Below are 20,406 nucleotides of genomic sequence, written 5' to 3' on the forward strand. Positions count from 1 at the left end.
CAATAAAGGGTTAAAAACTGTGAATTTTAAATGGTTTCAATAAATTCTAGTATACTTTGACCTATTGAGCATATAGTTGTAAAGTGAAGTTTATATATTCTAAGAAAGCGTAAGAAACGCTTTGAAAATATATTGGTAGAGTGTCCAAGGCAAATTTATACACTAGTAAGATATTCTCATTCTAATAAAAGCCACTTTTTTTCTTTTGGCATACATATCATGTCTAATATGTTCATTAACTGTCCCTATTCTCATGCCCTGTAGTGTAATTTGTCTGGTTCCAGCAATGTGTCACTTGCTGGGCTTCCTGCTGAAGTTTTGATAATATCCTGCTCATATAAAGTGATTTTATCACTAGAGGACTACTAAGGCTACTTTCACACATCCGGTTTTTGCTCTGCGGCACAATACGGCGTTCTGCAGAAAAAACGCAACCATTTTTTTCGCCGCCGGTTGCGGGTTTTTTTGCATAGACTTACATTAGTGCCGTATGGTGCCGCATGGGCTTGCGTTCGGTCCGGTTTATGCCGCATGCGGCAGATTTAGCCGATGCCGTGGCCGGATGGAACGTTGCCTGCAACGTTTTTTGCTCCGGCAAAAAAAAAACGCATCGCGCCGCGTCCGGCCGCTGCGGCGCATTTTTCAATGCATCCCTATGGACGCCGGATGCGGCGCGATGCGGAAAAAAACGTATCCGGCCGCCCATGCGGTTTCTTCCACTGCGCATGCTCAGTAGCGTGCCGCAATCGGAAAAAAACGGACGGGCTACATGTAAAAACTTATGCAACTTATGGTGTTTTCGCCGCATCCGTTGCATAGGTTTCACAGCCGGATTGAGCCGCACTGCTCAAACCGGATGTGTGAAAGTAGCCTAAACGTGCTGCCATGTAGCCCTTCATATTTATGAGCTCTGTATAATGCTGCCACCAGCACTGATTGGCAGTTTTCTGCCTATGCACAGAGTATATAGAAAGCTATCATGAATCAGAGGTGGGGGCTGGGTTATACAGAGCTCTGCATTTAGGGACCTTGTAGCTCTACCACAGAGAAAACATTGGTTTTATCAAAACTACAGCAAACAGCCCAGTAAGTGACACATCACTAAGATCATGGGCTCTGTCCCTACATCATGCTGCATGATGGGGCAGCACAAACCTGGTGACAGATGCCTTTTAACTAAAGTGTGTGTGTATGTGTGTATGTATGTTGGTATGTATACCCATATGTTAAGTTTTTGCTAGCAGCTGAAGACAACAAGCCCTAAATATCTATGTGAAATGTAATGGCCCTGCTTATAAGTCCACCTATATCTTGACCTGTATATACCATTAAGATTCAATCTTGAAAACTCTGAGTGAAGATAAATGTGACTTTTAATCTTCATTTTCTATGTTATAAAAAGGTTGCCTTACTATACCATTCTCGCATTTCATACTGTGCCCGGTCTGTTGAACCTTCCGCACTGTGTGAATAATTTACGGCTTCTGTCCTTATATCAGATTCTACACACTTCCATTTATAAAAGTTGTTAGGGAGACCATACATATTACTGCTAGCCCTGCAGCATTCACATCAGTATGATGTCCTTTAAAATATTAACCAAAGTAATTAAAACTCTTTATTGAAAGTGATGCTTTGAATTACTGATATGCTTTAGGCTGAGGTACCCTAATTAAATGGCAGAAAAACTTGTTGAAGGGATAATGCCATCCTTGCCGTAGCTAGTGGTAGTTCAATGAATTAAAATAAATGAAATACCCTTCCCTTTTGATTTGCCATAAATCAACCTTTAATGAATGTTAATGAAAGTAATCAACTAAATATCCTTCATGATTGGACTGAGGATGAGGCTGGAACCACTTGCAGTCAGTTCTTGGTGTTTTTTTTTTCTCTCCTGTCAAAGCCAGAGGTGGATCCAGGTAAGAGAATTACACGTCCATCCTTTATATTTCCTTACGCGACGACTTCTGGCTTTGACACTAATGATTGCACCAAATCTTCACCAAAAAGGGTCCAGAAAAACTGTACTTGTGATTCCAATCTACTCACAATTGCTTTCTCCCACTAATAGAAATACATCAAGTTTGTAAAATTTCGGTAAAATTCTTTTTCTTTGCCCTGCCCCTTAAAATGTTATTACTATATACCAATTATCTTCTGTTTTTCTTAGGTAACAAATGTTTGTTCCCTTTATCTGTCAGTAAAGGTGGTGTCACACACAGCGACAACGACGTCGCTGCTACGTCACCATTTTCTGTGACGTTGCAGCGACGTCCCGTCGCTGTCGCTGTGTGAGACATCCAGCAACGAGCTGGCCCCTGCTGTGAGGTCGCCGCTCGTTGCTGAATGTCCAGCTTCATTTTTTGGTCGTCGCTCTCCCGCTGTGACGCACAGATCGCTGTGTGTGACAGCGAGAGAGCGACGAAATGAAGCGAGCAGGGAGCAGGATCTGGCATCTGGCAGCTGCGGTAAGCTGTAACCAAGGTAAACATCGGGTAACCAAGGTGGTTACCCGATATTTACCTTCGTTACCAGCCTCCGCCGCTCTCACGCTGCCAGCGCCGGCTCCTGCTCTCTGCACATGTAGCTGCAGTGCACATCGTGTAATTAACCCGATGTGTACTGTAGCTAGGAGAGCAAGGAGCCAGCGCTAAGCCTAAGTCCCTGCATCAATGAGCGATTATTTTCTCAGCCCTAATCGGACCGAGAAAACAGTCGTCGCATGCTGTGACTGTAATGCAAGACTTTCTCTTGCACCCATTCAAGTCTATTGGGTGAGAGAAAAATCGCACTGCACTCGCAGCATACCAGTGTACTGCGAGTGCAGAGCGAGAATGGCAATAGCCAGCAACGGAGGAGAGAGGGAGAAAAATCGATAGCCGACCCTCCCCTCCTCAGCGTCAGCCCTCCTCTCCTCAGTGACACCCCCCCCCGCAGCAGTCGTAGTGACACTCGCATGATACTCTGCTCCCGCTGTGCTGCCAGTGTGAGCCGAGTGTCATGTGAGGATCGCAGTAGTCCCCCTTGTGGTCCCGGCCTTAAAGCATAGTTCATGCTGCACGGAATGACTGCGATCTCCTGGCCCAGCTTTGGCAGCCTCCTAGGGATACATGAGGTTAAGTTCAGGTAAGGAAAGCAGACTGTCCAGAAGTTCTAGGACAGTCCATAAAAATAGGGCACTTTTTTACCGTGTCTATAAGCAACATTTAAGGCATTTGTAATTTTTTTGAAGCTGAAGACACTTATATAGATTATTTTGATAGCAATTATCATTTTACAGTTAAAAGAGAATGCAGCTAATGTTTTCTTAACAGAATTAGGTGCTGTAGACATGTATCACTTATAATTATAAGGATGTATTATGGTTTTCCATGTGTCCATAAAAATTCGGTGTCCGTAATCTTTTGATAAGTTGTCCAGAAAGAAAATAAAATCAAGTTGGCCACCATGGTTTGGATCATGAGATTTATGGACCAAGTCCATGCATCAAGGTCCTTGTATGAACTTTAACACATGAATGTGTTCTTATCATGGTTTTAGAAATGTGTACTTTAGTCATATTTTTCATTTTTCAAACCTCTCCACTCTAATACGGATAACCACTGCGGGGTCAATCACATCTTGGGTGCACGGCAGCCTGAGCAGCAGAATAATATATGAATGTAAAGAAAGTCAGCGTTCTTTTCTCTTCGGTTCAACACTTTATTAGTAAACCACATGCACAAAGACAAAATCTTCAAACCATCTGACAGATGGATCCAATATTTAAGCCTTTTATCAACTGCAAGTTACAAAATGCTAGTGTAGTCAGAGGAGATAAAAGTTTAAATGGTTTGTCAAGGATTAGAAAAACCTGTTATTGATAACAGTGCCACCCTATAGGTACCTTCACACATAGCGAGATCGCTGCTGAATCACAGATTCTGTGACGTAACAACGACCGACAGCGTTCTTGCTATGTTTGACACATAACAGCGACCCTGCTGTGAGATCGCTGGTCGTGTCGGAATGGCCTGGACCATTTTTTGATCGTCGAGGTCCGGCTGGGCAGGATGCATCAGTGTGTTTAAACGCCTTACCTACGTCCTCTGTGACGACTCAGAGCTCAGACATGTACCACTGACATCGTTATACAGGTCGCTACTGTGACGCCCTGGACCCCCAGGGGTCACAGTACACTAACACCACACACACACACCCTCCCCTGGTTAGGTGACACCAGTCAACCAAAAATCCTTGTTGCCACCCTCCAGGGTCTGATGTCCACACCAGGTGGGGCGGAGCCAGGCGGTTGGCCCCGCCCACTGAGGAGTTCACAGGCTTGGAGGCGGGAACAGACAGTAGAGTTTTGTGGTAGACAGTGAAAGTGAGTGGAGTAAAGACGGTCGGTTGGAGCCCAGGCACGATCAGCAAGGTCAGCAGATGGTGGTGGCCGCCTGCAGGAGGTGGTGTAGGTCAGCGGAACCGTAGGACCGGGGTCGGGCGGTGGCCCGCCGGTACCGAACCGGGGAGCAGATTGAAGCCAAGCACCAAGGCAGGGTACTCAGACCCCGACTAGGCTAGGAGCCGCCAAAAAGGTCAAATTCTCTAATTGCGGTCTGGACCTCAGGGGTTCATTCCCACCTAAGTCCCATCAGAAGGCAACAGCCCAACCCGTCCGGATAAGTGCCACCGCCAAGGGCCAGAGATCCAAGGGCCAGCGCCTGCGGGAAAAACGGGCTCTCCCGAAACGTACACGCCGGGGAGCGGACTACCCGTGGGAAGCCATAGGCGTCAAACACATTCACACAGGTGCATGAAAACGACAGCCACCATCAACCCGTCCGGGGAGAGTGAGAACACCGCAGCCGGCTGTGGGCCCCGTCCATCCAGTCGTTTGGTTTACCAGAGACTCTGTCCTTCTGTGTCTGAGTGAGTACAACAGTGCCATCCGGCACCGCAACGGTGCACCCGCGCCCACGCTGTCTCCCCGCATCAGCACCTGCACCTATACCTCCTCCCTACTCCCCAATCGGGGCCCCGGGACCAACAGCCCCTACCCACGGAGGGGTCAACACCTTAGCTGCTCTCCGCCATCGCTCCCGGGATTCCCCGTCACCAGCAGCGGTGGTGCCCACCATCACCACAACCCGTGGGTGGCGTCACGACCGACATCCCCAAACATCCCACCACAAACCTCCACCTTTTCACTCGTGGGCGAGGAGGCGCTGCTCGAGCCCCCGGGTCCGGCCCCGTGCTCGAGCCACCGAGGAGCAGAAGCACTGGACCCGAGCTCCAGCGGTTCCAGGCGAGCGGCGTTCCCAACCCCTCCGCCCGCGACACTACGGTCGCTGTATCGCTGCTGCATCGTTGGGAAGATCTGACTGTTTGAAATCTCACCAGCGACCAAGTAGCGACTTACCAGCGATCCCCATCAGGTCTTATCGTTGTCTGGATTGCTGGAAAGTCATTAAATGTGACGGGAGCTTATCTAACTCATCTGAAAATGTTCAAAGAGGTTGTCCAGGTCTTTACCATTGATGATCTATTTTTAGGATAGATCATCAATGTCTAATAGGAGGGAGTGCGACACCCAGAACTCCCACCGATCAGGTCTTCCTGCCAGCTACCAGAACTGCTCACTTGAGGAGCTGCATAGCTCAGTAGGTGGCATATTGGCCATGAGCAGTTACTGCACATATACCTCCTAATGATTAGAATAGGGAACAGATATGCAGTATCTAACCGCGACCACTATACAGTTGATGGAGCTGTCCTGTGCAGCCCTGCAACTGAGTGAAGAGTTCCGGACGGGTGACGAGAAATCACCCTTAATGATCAGATATTGATGACCTATCCTAAGGAGAAAATGTCATTCATTAACCTGCATTATTTTCTATTGCTGACTATTTCAGACTATAGCGAGGATGATTATGTCATTGATAATATACTACCGTACTATTAACTGGAGATAATTCTCTACCACATATCTACTTTTCCGAGGCTTGAAACTCATATACATGTGGGTAAATATGTTGTATTCTTATTGTTAGCCCTTTTTATATTGGTTTACAGTTGTAAAATAACTTTCACAGCCCTGTATACCTTATCTCCCAGCAGCAGATGTGCCCTGACTTCTGACAGTCTGATTAATGCTGTGATTCTCCCTTGATTAGACTGGAGTTGGCTCCGTGGATGACCTCTGTTCAGTTCTTGAAATTACAGGCAAGGATCGTGATCCAATAATTCTGCCCTGAAATCGACATTTTATTGTCTTATGTGCAGAGATTGAGAGATAGAACCCAACATATTTTTATTTGTTTTTTTTTTTTCCCCTGCAGAAAATGGTTGCTGACGTCCAATCCCCATAATGTATCACTGTATCATACACAATCCTAAATGGCCTCAGGATATATTTTTTTTCTTACAATGTTCTTTAGTATGCCATATAACTTGAAACCACACTTCTATCATTGCGATGTCATCTGTAGTAATTGTGATTACTTGTACTTGAAAGTGCTGCTCGTTACCGTGGGCATTTCGCTGGTAAAACACCAGAGAAGTGACACGATACTGGGGGCGAGTAGACCCAATCATGGCATGTACTGATAGGCAGTTTAGCAGAGCCTCTCTGCGGTAAAGTGCTTCATGTGCCGTACTGCTTCACCAAATACTTATTTCATGCAATAAAATTCTAATTCATTATTTAAAAATCATACAATGTGATTTTCTGGATTTTTTTTATTCTCCCTGTCAGTTAAGTGTTCTTATGGTAAAGATTACAGACCTCTGCATTCTTTGCAGGTGGGAAAACTGGCAAAATCAGCAGTGTATCAAGTACTGTATTTTTTGTTTTAAAAAAACGCATCAGATTATAAGACACACCCAAATTTAGAGGAGGAAAATAAGAAAAACTTATTTTTAATGTTAAAGTGAGGGTCAGCCTTATAATCCTAGAGTGTCTTATAATGTCTTACCAGGAGGGAGCGGCAGTGGTGGAGCAGCTCAAGAGGCTCACAGAAGGGCAGGATCGGCGATGCTGAGGGCTCGGAGGAGGGAGTGTCACGGCGGCAGGCGCCAGTGATCTGCTGGCGGACTGTGGGTTCCATTGAATTGCCCGTGGTTGATGAGATTACCTTCAAGGAAATGGCTATGGAGGCGGCGTGTACGCAGATAGGACTTAGTAGTCATTTTCTTGAAGTCCATTGCAGCAATCTGCGCACGCGCCACCTCCGCAGCCATTTTCTTGAAGTCGAACACATCAACTGCGTTCTTTCTGCTAACCAGTACAGCACATTGCTTGCTGTAATGTAATTGCCTGTGCAGTATTCCTACCCCACATTTGGCTTAGTTCTGCCCCTATTTTGGGGTGAATAGATTTGGGGGTGTATTTTTTGTGTACTATAATAGAATAAAAATTGTGATATTTATACATCAGTTTTCTCTCTATACTGTACCTCCCGCATACCAACAATTCTGTTGTAACCTAACATGCAGTTTAATTTGTTTTATGTTTTTTTTACTGTACAGTATTTTGTATTAGTGTACTGTAATAATTTTATGACTAAATTTGTATAAATACAGTAAATATTTTTGGGTTGTGGAACGAGTTGTCTGCGTTTCAATTATTTTACATGGGAAAATTTGCTTTGCTATAAGAGTAACTTGGTTTAAGAGCACAGTCCCAGAACCAATTATGCTCGTAATCCAAGGTTCCACTGTATAACTTAAAACGTTCTTTTGTCCTCTTAATCAAAAGTCCTACTACAGCTCTGTCTGAACAAAAAAATACAGCTCCTATCATATGGCGATGATATTAGAGTTCCTGTCCCTGTATGGTGCACAGATGGAGTACGGCTTGGCAGCCCGCCTGATCTAATAGTATGGGCGTCACCGAATAGGCTGCGTGCTTGTGACTGTGTATCTGCATGTGTGAACAGCGCTCTATGCCAGACATCAGTGTGCAGTTTTATCATCCAGCAATCGCCCCCTCCATTCCATGAAAGTGTGTGTGTGATTTGCTCCTCCTGCACAAGTGATGCCTCCACTTAATGGGGGTTTAGCTGTATCCTGCTAGAGTACTAGTTTTTGGCCTGGGCGATGTACAACTTCAGCCCATCTTTGTTGTAAGTAACACAACCCAATGTTATAAAATAGTGAAGCAGCAGTGGGTTCAAAATACACAATGCACCTATAGATGAGTACCTTGAGCAAAATGGGGTCACTTGTCTTTTTTTGGTGGTGGTTCTGCCTTTTCTGAGACTCTGCAAAATGGTGCCCACCATCTATACAAACAATCTATATGCCAGAAGTCAAGAGGTGCTCCTTTATTGTTTGAGCACACAACAGGGCTCATAATGTGCAACCACTTATGGGGTATTGCCATATTCGGTAGAAATTACATTTACACACTTTTGAGTCCATGCCATGTTTACAACTACCACTTGTAAGAATTAAAAATTTGAGGCTAAATTAACATTTTGCAGAGAAAAATAGTCATTTCGAATTTTCACAGCCCTATCTTAAAAGAATTCGGAAGCACATGGGGGTTAAAATGCTTACTACACCCCCTACACCCCTAGTTGAATTCCTTGGGGTATAAATTTTCCACAATGCGCTTTCTTTAGTTTTTGCATCCTAATGTTAGAAGGTTTTGAGAAGCACCTGCCGGTTCAATATGATCACCACACGTCTAGATAAATTTCTTGAGAAATCTAGTTTCCAACATTAGGTCGTTTCTAGGGTGGGAGGATTTGTGTAGTTTGGGCATCGTAGTCACTCTACTGATACCATGCTGCATTTGCAATCTACTCCAACCATATTTGCGCTCCAAGAATTTGTCTCCTTGAAGCCCTGTCTTGTTCTCAAAAAGCAGATTTTTAACGAAAAATGGGATTTTGCACTGATTTGGAATATTTGCGCAATAAATTGTGGGGTCCGTTGTCTACTATTATCCCTTGTGAAAATCACCAATGTGGGGCCTGTTAAATACATTAACAATTTGTATTAATTCCTGTGTAGCACCTGAAGGTGGCTGACAAATTTTGTGATGGCGGTTTTGAATAATTTGATGGGTGCTGTTTTAAAAATGTAATATTTTTAAGAGGTGTCTGATGTAAAGGTCCCTTGAAGTCTTTTCTCTTCAGTTATTTTCTACCATCCTAACAAAATAAAATGAAGTTTGAATAATGATGCCGATATAAAATCATATGAGAAATTTTGGCAACTAGTTTGTGTGGTATAACTATCTGGTTAAAGAGCATAAGCATTCAAATTTTGTAAATAGAAAATTTTTCAACATTTTTGTCATTTCATTTGTTAAAATTCAATATGTTACAAAAATCAATCTCATTCATTGGGATACATTGACATACCACGTAAAGTGATACATCAGACTTAAAAAATAAAGTGCCTTGGTCATTAAAATGATAATTGGCTTTGTCGTTACAGGGTTATGTTGCTGGTAGTATTCTTCATATTGTAATGTAGCATTTTTTTTTTCCTTCAGAAGAGGAATGGTGAAGACATCCCTGTGGCGCAAACAAAAAACATTAATCACAGAAGGTTTGCTGCCTCTTTCAAGTTGCGGGAAGTGACAAAAGCAGATGAAGATCTTTACAGATGTGTAACACAATCAGAACGAGGGTCTGGAGTCTCAAACTTTGCTCAACTCATCGTCAGAGGTAAAAATCAAATTAATCCTTTAGGTGTGTTTGGTTTCTGATAATGTAATGTATCAGCCGACACAATGAGTGATTTATCGGTGAGGTCAGAGAATGCAAGATTTTTCCATTAGATAATAACCTGCCGTGAAACAGTGCTAAGTTGCAAAATTTTTGTGATCGTGGTTGGACAAAAATTTTGCAACTTTGCACTTTTTCATGGCAGTTTCACGTACAGTAGCTTTGCCAAAAGGAGTGTGATGCCACAACTCATTTAATACATGCTTCTATATGACTGAAATCTTACTCCATACCCTGGCTGGACAAAGAGCTGTTGCGCCGCGCAGGTCACATTTCAAACATTCGGGAGCACGTTACTCTTAAAGGGAACCGGTCACCAGATTTTTCCCTATTAAACTAAAAGAATCACCAAAAACTCTGCTTTTCAAAGAAGCAACATGTCAATTGTTTTTGCCATTTGTGTTTTGAACTGCAAAGCAGAGTTTTTGCCCAAATTGCTGCCACAAAAAGGCAGCATTTTGACAGCATAGTGCGGACAAGAAACCCAAATTCCCATAGACTTTGCTTGAAAAGCAGAACACATCCATTTTGGCATTAAACGCTGCAGTTGAAAAAGCAGCAAAAAAACAGGTAAAAAGCAAAGTGCGGACATAGCCTTACTGAGGGGGAGCGTTTCACAGGATTCTCTGGGGACAAGCCTTTAAGCTGCTTTTCACAATTCACATGAGCCACACCTCCTTAGTAAAAATGATAAAAAAATCTGCGCTAAATAAAAAGGTCCATAACTCTGTAACCATGTGACAAATTTAAAAATATTTAAGAAAAAAAAAAATCAGAATACAGTAACCGGACCACCTTCGACCTATTGACAGGTCCTCCTAAATGTAATGCTGCAAATGAAAGAAGTTATCCCAAAAACATTATTTATCGCCTATCCTGATGAGACTCTAAATCCTCCCAAGTTATGAGATGGACCTAATTTGATAATCCAGCACATCACCGTGTATTGTCTTTTGGGCTGCGGATGAAGCTCTGTAGAAGCCTGTTGGGTTTTTGTTTATTTGATAAATCATGTTAACTGCAGTTCACAAAAAAACCCCAGGAGGAGTTCAGGGTCCGTAGTGTTAAACCTATAGTAAAGATTAACTATGGTGACGACTCCTGTATCTCAGTGGCACGTTAAATCTGACATCCTGCTATGTCTGGATATAAGATGGTAATTTTAAGGGAAAGTTTGGGGCCACTGATATGAATAGCCTTTAATGTGAGTTGGCAGCGAATTGCCCGTTGTCAGCGATGACCCAGGGGCAAGAGTTTATTAGTGCATTTCCTTCTAAAGCCAATGTGACAGGGCATGCCCAGGGCTTTTTTTTCTCTTGCTGTTCGGAACAAATGAGAATTTCACCCGTGGATGTTGCTACTGTGTAATATTGATCTGGGTATTAATACGGCCAGGGGATGTGGAAAAAAGCAAACAGTTTACTTTGTCATGACTTTAACATTGCATTCAATTCATTTTGCGTAAACACGAATGTTTTTAGCTTGTGGTAGTAAAGACATTTTTTTTTTCTTCAATCTTCACTTGGTAATACAGTCTATTACTGTGCTTGTAGTTACCTTACACTTTTTAGCAGACCATACACACAATTTTTTTCATCAAACCCTCTGGCGTCAGTGGGTATTTGGAAAAGTAGGATTTCAAAGCCCCAACCGTCTTGTTTTCAAAGAATATATACGGTACTTCTGGCCGGGGTTTGCAAGTGAATTTCTCTTCTCCCCATTTAATGTATGTGCATGCTCAGCTGAGGATGCATATGTATAGGGGGCGTCAGGTCAGTGGTCCGCAGTAGCCATCTTGTGTGTGTATATAAGGTTTTGTAAATGCTTTTCTTATGTTCTTTGTTTCTTCACCTAATAATTTAATTAGAAAATCATTGTAAATGTGTTTGTATAAGGCGCCAATTCACATGTGTCAGATTCAATGTGTTTCTGCACTGCATACATGTGAATGAGGTTTCTGCCATCCTACTTACATGCAGTTTGAGAAATCTTGGCAGGTCTTTCACCACTGTACAAATAAGTTGAATTATGTGTATTCCTTTTGGATTTTGCATAAAAATTGTGAAAATTGTTCTCTTTGAATACTACTGTGGATCTGATGCACAACTAGCATTAAATCCACAGAAAGGTGTTGAAGAGTATATGAACATACTAAATAGTAAACGGTCTAGATTATTAAAGGGGTTTTCCTGCCCTGGTGAAACTTGTCGATCTCCACAGTCTGATGAATTCTAAGGGTGTGCAAAGGGCCCTAATTAACCAAAGCAATTTTGCCAGAATTCTGTCATAATTTCCTTTTGAAAAGTTGCAAAATGTTGTCACAGTTAAGAGTTGCGCAAAAATGTTTCAACTTTTGGTGGTTTCACTCATGATGGGGGTGTGATGCCCCAGCTCATCCAATTTCTGACAAGCTGTTGTATTCCCTTAATCAGAAATGTTACTCAACTCAGGGACTGGATTTAAGATTTTTGTCATATACCTCTTCATGATTCAAGAAGGTCTAGTACCGCCACCTCATCAATACTGGCAAAATCTCACACCTTTTTATGAATCAGGCACATCTTAAGAGTGCCATGCGCCACACCTGCAATCTAAGTTCAGTTCCTCACTAAAGTAAGATTTCTAGCGTAGGGAACACTACAGCTAATCGTCAATTAAACGAGCTGTGATGTTACTCCATTTTTGTATACCTGGGACATACAGGCGTGAATAGGAACAAATGTCACACGGCATGTGGCCAATAGAAGTGGAGGGGCGGAGATGAGCGGGACGTAAACATCCCGCCCACCTCCTTCATTCCGCATCGCCGGTGGAGGCAGGTAAGGAGATGTTCCTCGCTCCTGCGGTGTCACACACAGCGATGTGTGCTGCTACAGGAACGAGGAACAACATCGCTAATGAGAGGAAATCTATTTTTTGTTTTAGGACGACCTCTCCGTGGCAAACTATTTTGGCCGCTTTTGCGATCGTTTAAGGTCGCACATAAGTGTTACACGCTGCGATATCGTTAATGACACCGGATGTGCGTCACAAACAACGTGACCCCAACGATAATTCATAAACTATATCGCAGCATGTAAAGCCCCTTAAGGCCTAGTGCCCACGCTGTGGATTTATCGCAGAATTTGCCACGTTTTATTTTTTAGCAGATTTGCCGTGGATTTCTTGAAAATTCGCAGTAGAGTGAGTCCTCAGCCATTTTTATGGCATTTTTGAAGTCTTGTGCCCATGCAGCGTTTTTTTCCGCTGCGGAAATAGTGCGGATTTACCTGCGGATTTTGCCAATGCAAGTGAATGTGAGGTCAAAAAGCCGCAACAAATCTGTGCGTTCTTGGTGCATATTTTCCCACCAAATCCAATGGATAAAATCCACACCAAAATCGGCACGAAATTCCAAATAAAAAATGCACAAAAAAATGCACCAAAGTTTTGGTGCGATTTTCTGGTAGATACTGCAGATTTTGCTGTAAAAAAATCCGCACGATGTTTTGTCCGTGGGCGCATAGCCTAAAAGGCAGTTTACGCCAGAATTCTGGTGAAATTGCTTTGATGAATAGGGGCCCTTAGACTATTTACTCCATGCTATGACAGATATAGAATTTGCTTAAACTAACTTAAATATTTTAAACAAACTGGGATTTTTAAGGTGTTTGTCTCAGAAACTTGTTAGAAAATAAAGTGCTGTTATCTTAGCAGTTTTGGCAGGAATTCAAACATGATGATTGGCAAGTGAAATGGGCTTAGCAGGCTTGGTCAACAGTGGCCCCAGTGTAAAATTTGCTCCTAGCTTCCCCCCTTTTCTCCCCACTTTGCATGTTGGTCAGATGAATAAGACCTTGCAGTGTTCCAAGTCCTAGACCTATGTGCTGACCCACATTATGTACTAATGTCCCCCATTCTGGACCAGTTTCTGGTATATTTGTCCTCTTTCCTGGTATATGTGCCACATCAGGTGCCCTGTCCATGAATATATGTCTCCCATTGTGGGTCCTTTAATGGTATATATGACCCCATCTTGATATGTATGTCCCCCATCTTTGGCCCCTTCCTGGTGTACGTGTTCCTTGTTCTGCCACTGTTCTTTAATGATTAAGAAAAAACCCATTCTTCCCACCTTTGCTTTCCCACAATGCATGGTGTCCTCTATAGCGGCATAGAGGCCGGCATCCGGTATTGTGTGCCTGCTTTAGATGACTCCTAACGCCACTGCTGTGCGCCGCCTGGGCCTGGCACTCTGATCTTAGCTGTCAGCCTTGGAATGGCTGGCGGTGTAGGAACCCGGTGGGTCTCTGCCCACAATATTTTTCAGCTGAATTTGCGTCCTCAGAAGCGCAACCAGCTAGCATCTCCCACCCTTCCCCTACATGGGCCGGTCGTGGTCACACGCTCTGTGACCACTATATTTACGCCCCTGACATTGACCATGATTGTGTTTTGGCTCTTATGTAATTGTAATTTGGTAAAGATATTATTTTTGTGTTGCTTCCAACTAATTGTTTCCAATCAAATTTATTTACCAAGAACAAATGCTTGCTTTGCTTGAGTCCCTTATGCAATGAGTCCCTAAATCTGAGACCACTTGTGAATACTCTTATGCAAAACCTTTCCATTACAAGTAAGATTTTCTTACACCTGTGTTCTCCTAATTTTTGCAGGATTAAGATGCACAAAGTTGACTGTACTTGCACCAAAAATGTAAAGCTTGAGTGCTAATTTTTTTTTTTATACTAGAAAACCTTTGCAAAGCCATTAATCAATCTTCCCCCTACATGGCTTTGTTTCAGGGTATGCAGAATATTTGCTTATTATATCAATATTTCTGGGATATCTAAAAATGTCCTTGTCCATAAAGTATATTACTTGTTCATTAGTTTTCGGTACACATACTGATTTGTTTGACTCCTAATCGTGATCCCTTAAGATAGCGTGCCTCTGAAACACAAGGAATAAGAATGGATGTTAAGGAGCAATATATTACAGTTAAAACATTTCTAACACTAAGGTTATGTCTCTGTTTCCTTTTTTAAGTTATATGCCTGTTTTATAAATACAAATCCAAAATGTCAGGGCGAGGTTAAAATATCTCATTTCACTCTCATTAATTTTCTCTTTGTTAGCTGTTCAAATCAAACCCATAGAGGACAAAGCCGTTCAGTCAGAGCATTTGTCTTGGTAAAGGTTTTTCTGTCATAATTTGTGTTTGAGTTCAGATTATTCTTATCAGCAGCTTAGTAAGGAATTTATTTAGAATTATTTTATCAAAACCATCTAAAATTACCTGCATGAATTGTTGGAAAAAGGCGTATACAAAGTATATAGGAAATACTATTGTACCATTGTAATATGTCTGTGTGTATTTGAGACACTACCAATTTTGCAGGTTTTCCTACCTACAAAGAATGGAGAGGTCTGTAATTTTTATCGTAGGTACACTTCAACTGTGACAGACAGAATCCCCCAATAATCCAGAAAATCACATTGTATGATCTTTAAATCATTAATTTGCATTTTATTGCATTAAATACATATTTGATTACCTGCCAACCAGCAAGAATTTTGGCTCTCACAGACCTGTAATTTTTTTTCTCCTACTCTGCACTCATTACCTGTGTTAATTGCACTTGTTTGAAACAGTTACTTGTATAAAAGACATCTGTCCACACACTAAACCAATCACACTCCAACCTCTCCACCATGGCCAAGGCCAATGTGCTGTCTAAGGACACCAGGGACAAAATTGTAGTCCTACACAAGTTGGGATGAGCTACAGGAGAATAGGCAAGCAGCTTGATGAGAAACCAACTGTTGGCTCAATTATTACAAAATGGAAGAAACACAACATGGCTGTCAATCTTACTCTGTCTGGGGTTCTATGCAAGATCCCTCTCATGGGGTAAGGATGATTCTGAGAAAGGTCAGGAGTTGGTCCAGAACTAAATGGGAGAATCTGGTCAATGACCTGAATAGAGCCGGCAGCCGGTATTGTGTGCTCCACTCCACTCTGTGTGTGAAGGAAGAAGAATGTTAAGTTCAACCCCAAGGAGGACACCATCCCAACCGTGAAGCATGGGGGTGGAAACCTCATTCTTTGGGGTGCTTCTCTACAAAGGTAATGAGAGAACAGCGTCATATTGAAGGGAGGATGGATGGGGTCATGTATCACGAGATTTTGGCCAGCAACCTCATTCCTTTAGTAAGTGCATTGAAAATGGGTCATGGCTGGGTCTTTTAGCATGACCGTGACCCGAAACACACAGCCAGGGCAACTAAGCAGTGGCTCCATAAGAACATTTCAAGGTCCTGGAGTGGCCTAGCTAGTCTTTAGACCTGAACCCAATAGAAAATCTTTGTAGGGAGCTGAAACTCAATATTGCCCTGTAACCTGAAAGAGTGCGCTAAAATCCCTGCAGTGTGTACAAATTTGGTTAAGAACTACAAGAAATGTCTGACCTCTGTAATAGCAAAGGTTCTGATTTAAATATTAAATTGTGTTTTTCTATTGTATCAAATACTTATTTCCTGCAATAAAATGCAAATTATTTATAAATCGTACAAATGTGATTTTCTTGATTGTTGGGGCGGATTCTGGCTGCCACAGTTGAAGTGGACCTACTATAAAACTTACAGATCTGACATTTGTATCAAATACTTACTATCCTCTACACTGTGTGTATGTGTGTGCGTATGCGTGTGTGTGTGTGTGTGTGTGTGTATGTATGTATGTATATATATATATCTCTATATATATATATACATAGATATATATATATATATATATATATATATATATATATATATATATCTATATACCGTATTTTTCACTTTATAAGATGCACTTTTGTTCGCACTTGGGGGAAAGTAGGGGGTGCGATCTCTCTCTCTCTCTCTCTCTCTCTCTCTCTCTCTCTCTCTCTCTCTCTATCTCTCTCTCTATATATATATATATATCTATATATATATATATATATATATATATATATATATATATATATATAAAATTTATATGAGCGGGAGCAGGAGATCTAACGCTGCCACTCGCAGCTGTCACCTGCCCCCAGCACAGCAATAATACTATTCTGCAGGGTCCGCTCTTGAGCGGTGCTGGGGGCAGGTGACAGCTGCGAGTGGCAGCGTTAGATCTCCTACTCCCGCTCATATAATATGCACAGCTGCTGTCCAGCAGTGTGGTGCTGAAATTGCATCACACTGAGGGGCTGGGGCAGCGGGGCATATTATATCTGCCTGTGCCCTCCTTTGATCGCACATGATCCCCCTGTGTTAGATATGGCCCCCGTGCTGCTGCCCATAGTAAATTAAAAAAGCTTTACTTACCTCCAGCACTGATCTCCCGGTCTCCTGCTGATGCTGTCTCTGATAAGGCACGCAGAGATGATATCACTCTGCCGTGCCGATCACATGACCGGCAGGAAGAACCAGGAAGTAAGGAAGCCGGAGCTCAACTGCGAGGTGGGAGACACTGGACGACAGCGCTGAGAAGGTAAGGAAAGAGTGTTTTATTTTATTATGGGCACCAGCATCGGGGGCATATCTAACACAGGGGAGATGTGCCATCTATAGTGGCCATGGGCAGCACACATGGGGGCTATATCAAACACAGGGGAGATGTGCCATCTATAGTGGCCATGGGCAGCACACATGGGGGCTATATCAAACACAGGGGAGATGTACCATATATAGGGGCCATGGGCAGCACACATGGGGGCCATATCAAACACAGGGGAGGTGTACCATCTATAGGGGCCATGGGCAGCACACATGGGGGCGTTATCAAACACAGGGGAGGTGTACCATATATAGGGGCCATGGGCAGCACACATGGGGGCGTTATCAAACACAGGGGAGATGTGCCATCTATAGTGGCCATGGGCAGCACACATGGGGGCGTTATCAAACACAGGGGAGGTGTACCATCTATAGGGGCCATGGGCAGCACACATGGGGGCCATATCAAACACAGGTGAGGTGTACCATCTATAGGGGCCATGGGCAGCACACATGGGGGCCATATCAAACACAGGGGAGATGTACCATCTATAGGGGCCATGGGCAGCACACATGGGGGGCATATCTAACACAGGGGAGGTGTATCATCTATAGGGGCCATGGGCAGCACACATGGGGGCGATATCAAAAACGGGAGGTGTACCACCTATAGGGGCCATAGGCAGCACAGGGGGACATGTCCCAGCACAAGGGGGCTATATTCAATATAAGGGGGCCATATCCAGATTAAGGGGGGCTAATTTTAGGATGGGGGCTATGAGGGACATATACCCTATATGATTTTTTTAGACTGACACTGGCATTATAAGATGGACCCCATTTAACATTAAAAAAAAAAATTCTCTTTTCCTTTACCAAATTTGAGGGTGCGTCTTATAATCAGGTGCGTCTTATAAAGCGAAAAATACAGTGTATATATATATATATATATATATATATATATATATATATATATATATATATATATATATATATATATATATATATACATATACACACAAAATATACACACATGCTTGCGGTTAGATCCATAGATAATCTTCATGGTGTCTACTTGACGATCTCACTTTATAGACAAACTTGTAAATGTCACTATTCAGTTTATTCTTGCTATCCTTTGCCCCCTAAGGTCCTTAAATAGTATGTTTTAACCAACCTTATTAGAGTAACAGTGTCATATTTGTAACTTGTTTAATTAAACAAGTTTTCTTGGCTCAACATACATTTCTGTAATCACAATGACTGCAGATTTCCGAATCCTCCCACTATGCAACATGTCATAATTCCTCTCTATTTCTAGGTTGAGCGGGCAGCTACATGACTGCATATACAATGCCTTGAAAAAATATTCATACCTCATGAACTTTTTCACATTTTGTCATATTACACAAAATATTACACCCATGTATTTTAATGTAATTTTATGTAATATACTAACACAAAGTAACAAGTATTTTTGAAGTGTAAAGAGAAATCATATATGGATTTCTAAATATTTAGAGATATATATCTGAAAATTGTGTTTTGCAATGCCAAGAGTGTGCAAAGCAGTAATCAAAGCAAAAGGTGGCTACTTTGAAGATCCTAGAATATAAGACATATTTTCAGTTGTTTCACACTTTAAGTATTTCATTCCACATGTTTTAATTCATAGTTTTGATGCCTTTGATGTGAATCTACAATTTTGAGAGTCATGAAAATAAAGAAAACTCCTTGAAGGAGTAGGTGTGTCCAAACTTTTGGTCTGTACAGTACATTATAAACCCCATATAGCCTCGTAAGTACATGAGACCCACATAGTCTTCTATGTATGTGAGCCACACATAGTCTATGTACGTGAGCCCCGCATAGCCTCCTATGTACGTGAGCCCCGCATAGCCTCCTATGTACGTGAGCCCCGCATAGCCTCCTATGTACGTGAGCCCCGCATAGCCTCCTATGTACGTGAGCCCCGCATAGCCTCCTATGTACGTGAGCCCCGCATAGCCTCCTATGTACGTGAGCCCCGCATAGCCTCCTATGTACGTGAGCCCCGCATAGCCTCCTATGTACGTGAGCCCCGCGTAGCCTCCTATGTACGTGAGCCCCGCGTAGCCTCCTATGTACGTGAGCCCCGCGTAGCCTCCTATGTACGTGAGCCCCGCGTAGCCTCCTATGTACGTGAGCCCCGCGTAGCCTCCTATGTACGTGAGCCCCGCGTAGCCTCCTATGTCCGTGAGCCCCGCGTAGCCTCCTATGTCCGTGAGCCCCGCGTAGCCTCCTATGTCCGTGAGCCCCGCGTAGCCTCCTATGTCCGTGAGCCCCGCGTAGCCTCCTATGTCCGTGAGCCCCGCATAGCCCCCTTTATACAATATGTGCTCATATACATTTGAAAAAAACAAGACATGCTTTCCAGTTCCCTAGCTATACTCCGCTGACCCTAAGCACAGCTGTATGACATGGTGATTGGTGAAAGAAGTGAGAGGCAGCCCCTCCTTCACCACTGTATTGACTGCTATATGCATCCTGCAGATAGTGGTGTCCTAGGACGGTGGTCAGCAGCGGCGGCTGGGTGATGGAGGGTATGGTGCTACCCATGGTCCACTGTTTTGAACCCTTCAGCTGTCTCAGTTCGTGGTCCGGACTAGAACAGCCAGAGGGCTGGATGTAGCTCGCGGGCCACAATTTGTCCGGCCCTGATCTAAACATTAAAGGGAACCAAACATCAGGATTTTCCTATATAAGGTGCAGCCAGTGCAGAACTGGCACTATCCGGCACAGTGTGTACATACCATTAGTGGGCAGCTCGGGTGTTTAGGCTGTGAAATTCAACTTTTTAAAGTTTGAAAATTCATGCACTTTGTGATTGACGTGTGTACCTCGCTGCTAATGTCAGGGCGGGTTATGCACGTGTATTCCCGCTCCCCGCTGCCTGTTGCTCCCTCCCTCTGGCTGTATGTAAATTTCCAATCTTCAGTTACACGGCGTCGGAGTTAGCGCCTGCGCATAGCGCTCATCTCCGGCGCCATGTTTCTGAAGCCCACAGTATTATGGTGCATGAGAGGGCGGCGCATGCGCCCTCGCTTCTTAAGATCTGTCGTGACCGCGGGAGCGCGCGCGGTCACAACAGGACTGGAGCACAGTTGATCTTACCCTGATTAGCTGCAGCAGATGTCTGAAA

The 20,406-nt window shown here is 43.3% G+C and overlaps 1 protein-coding gene across 18 annotated transcripts in view; it reads left to right on the plus strand.

Annotated features, from left to right (window-relative positions):
• Positions 1 to 20,406, plus strand: part of PTPRK (protein tyrosine phosphatase receptor type K) — a 450,255-nt gene that overhangs the window by 187,947 nt on the left and 241,902 nt on the right. For all 18 annotated transcript variants that reach the window (XM_075339909.1, XM_075339911.1, XM_075339913.1 and 15 more), the window contains exon 6: positions 9,488 to 9,662. In XM_075339909.1, coding sequence (XP_075196024.1) covers positions 9,488 to 9,662 — 175 coding nt within the window. The remainder of the gene's footprint in view (positions 1 to 9,487; positions 9,663 to 20,406) is intronic.

The sequence above is a fragment of the Anomaloglossus baeobatrachus genome, chromosome 3, assembly GCF_048569485.1.
Source record: "Anomaloglossus baeobatrachus isolate aAnoBae1 chromosome 3, aAnoBae1.hap1, whole genome shotgun sequence".
Taxonomy (NCBI): Eukaryota; Metazoa; Chordata; class Amphibia; order Anura; family Aromobatidae; genus Anomaloglossus; species Anomaloglossus baeobatrachus.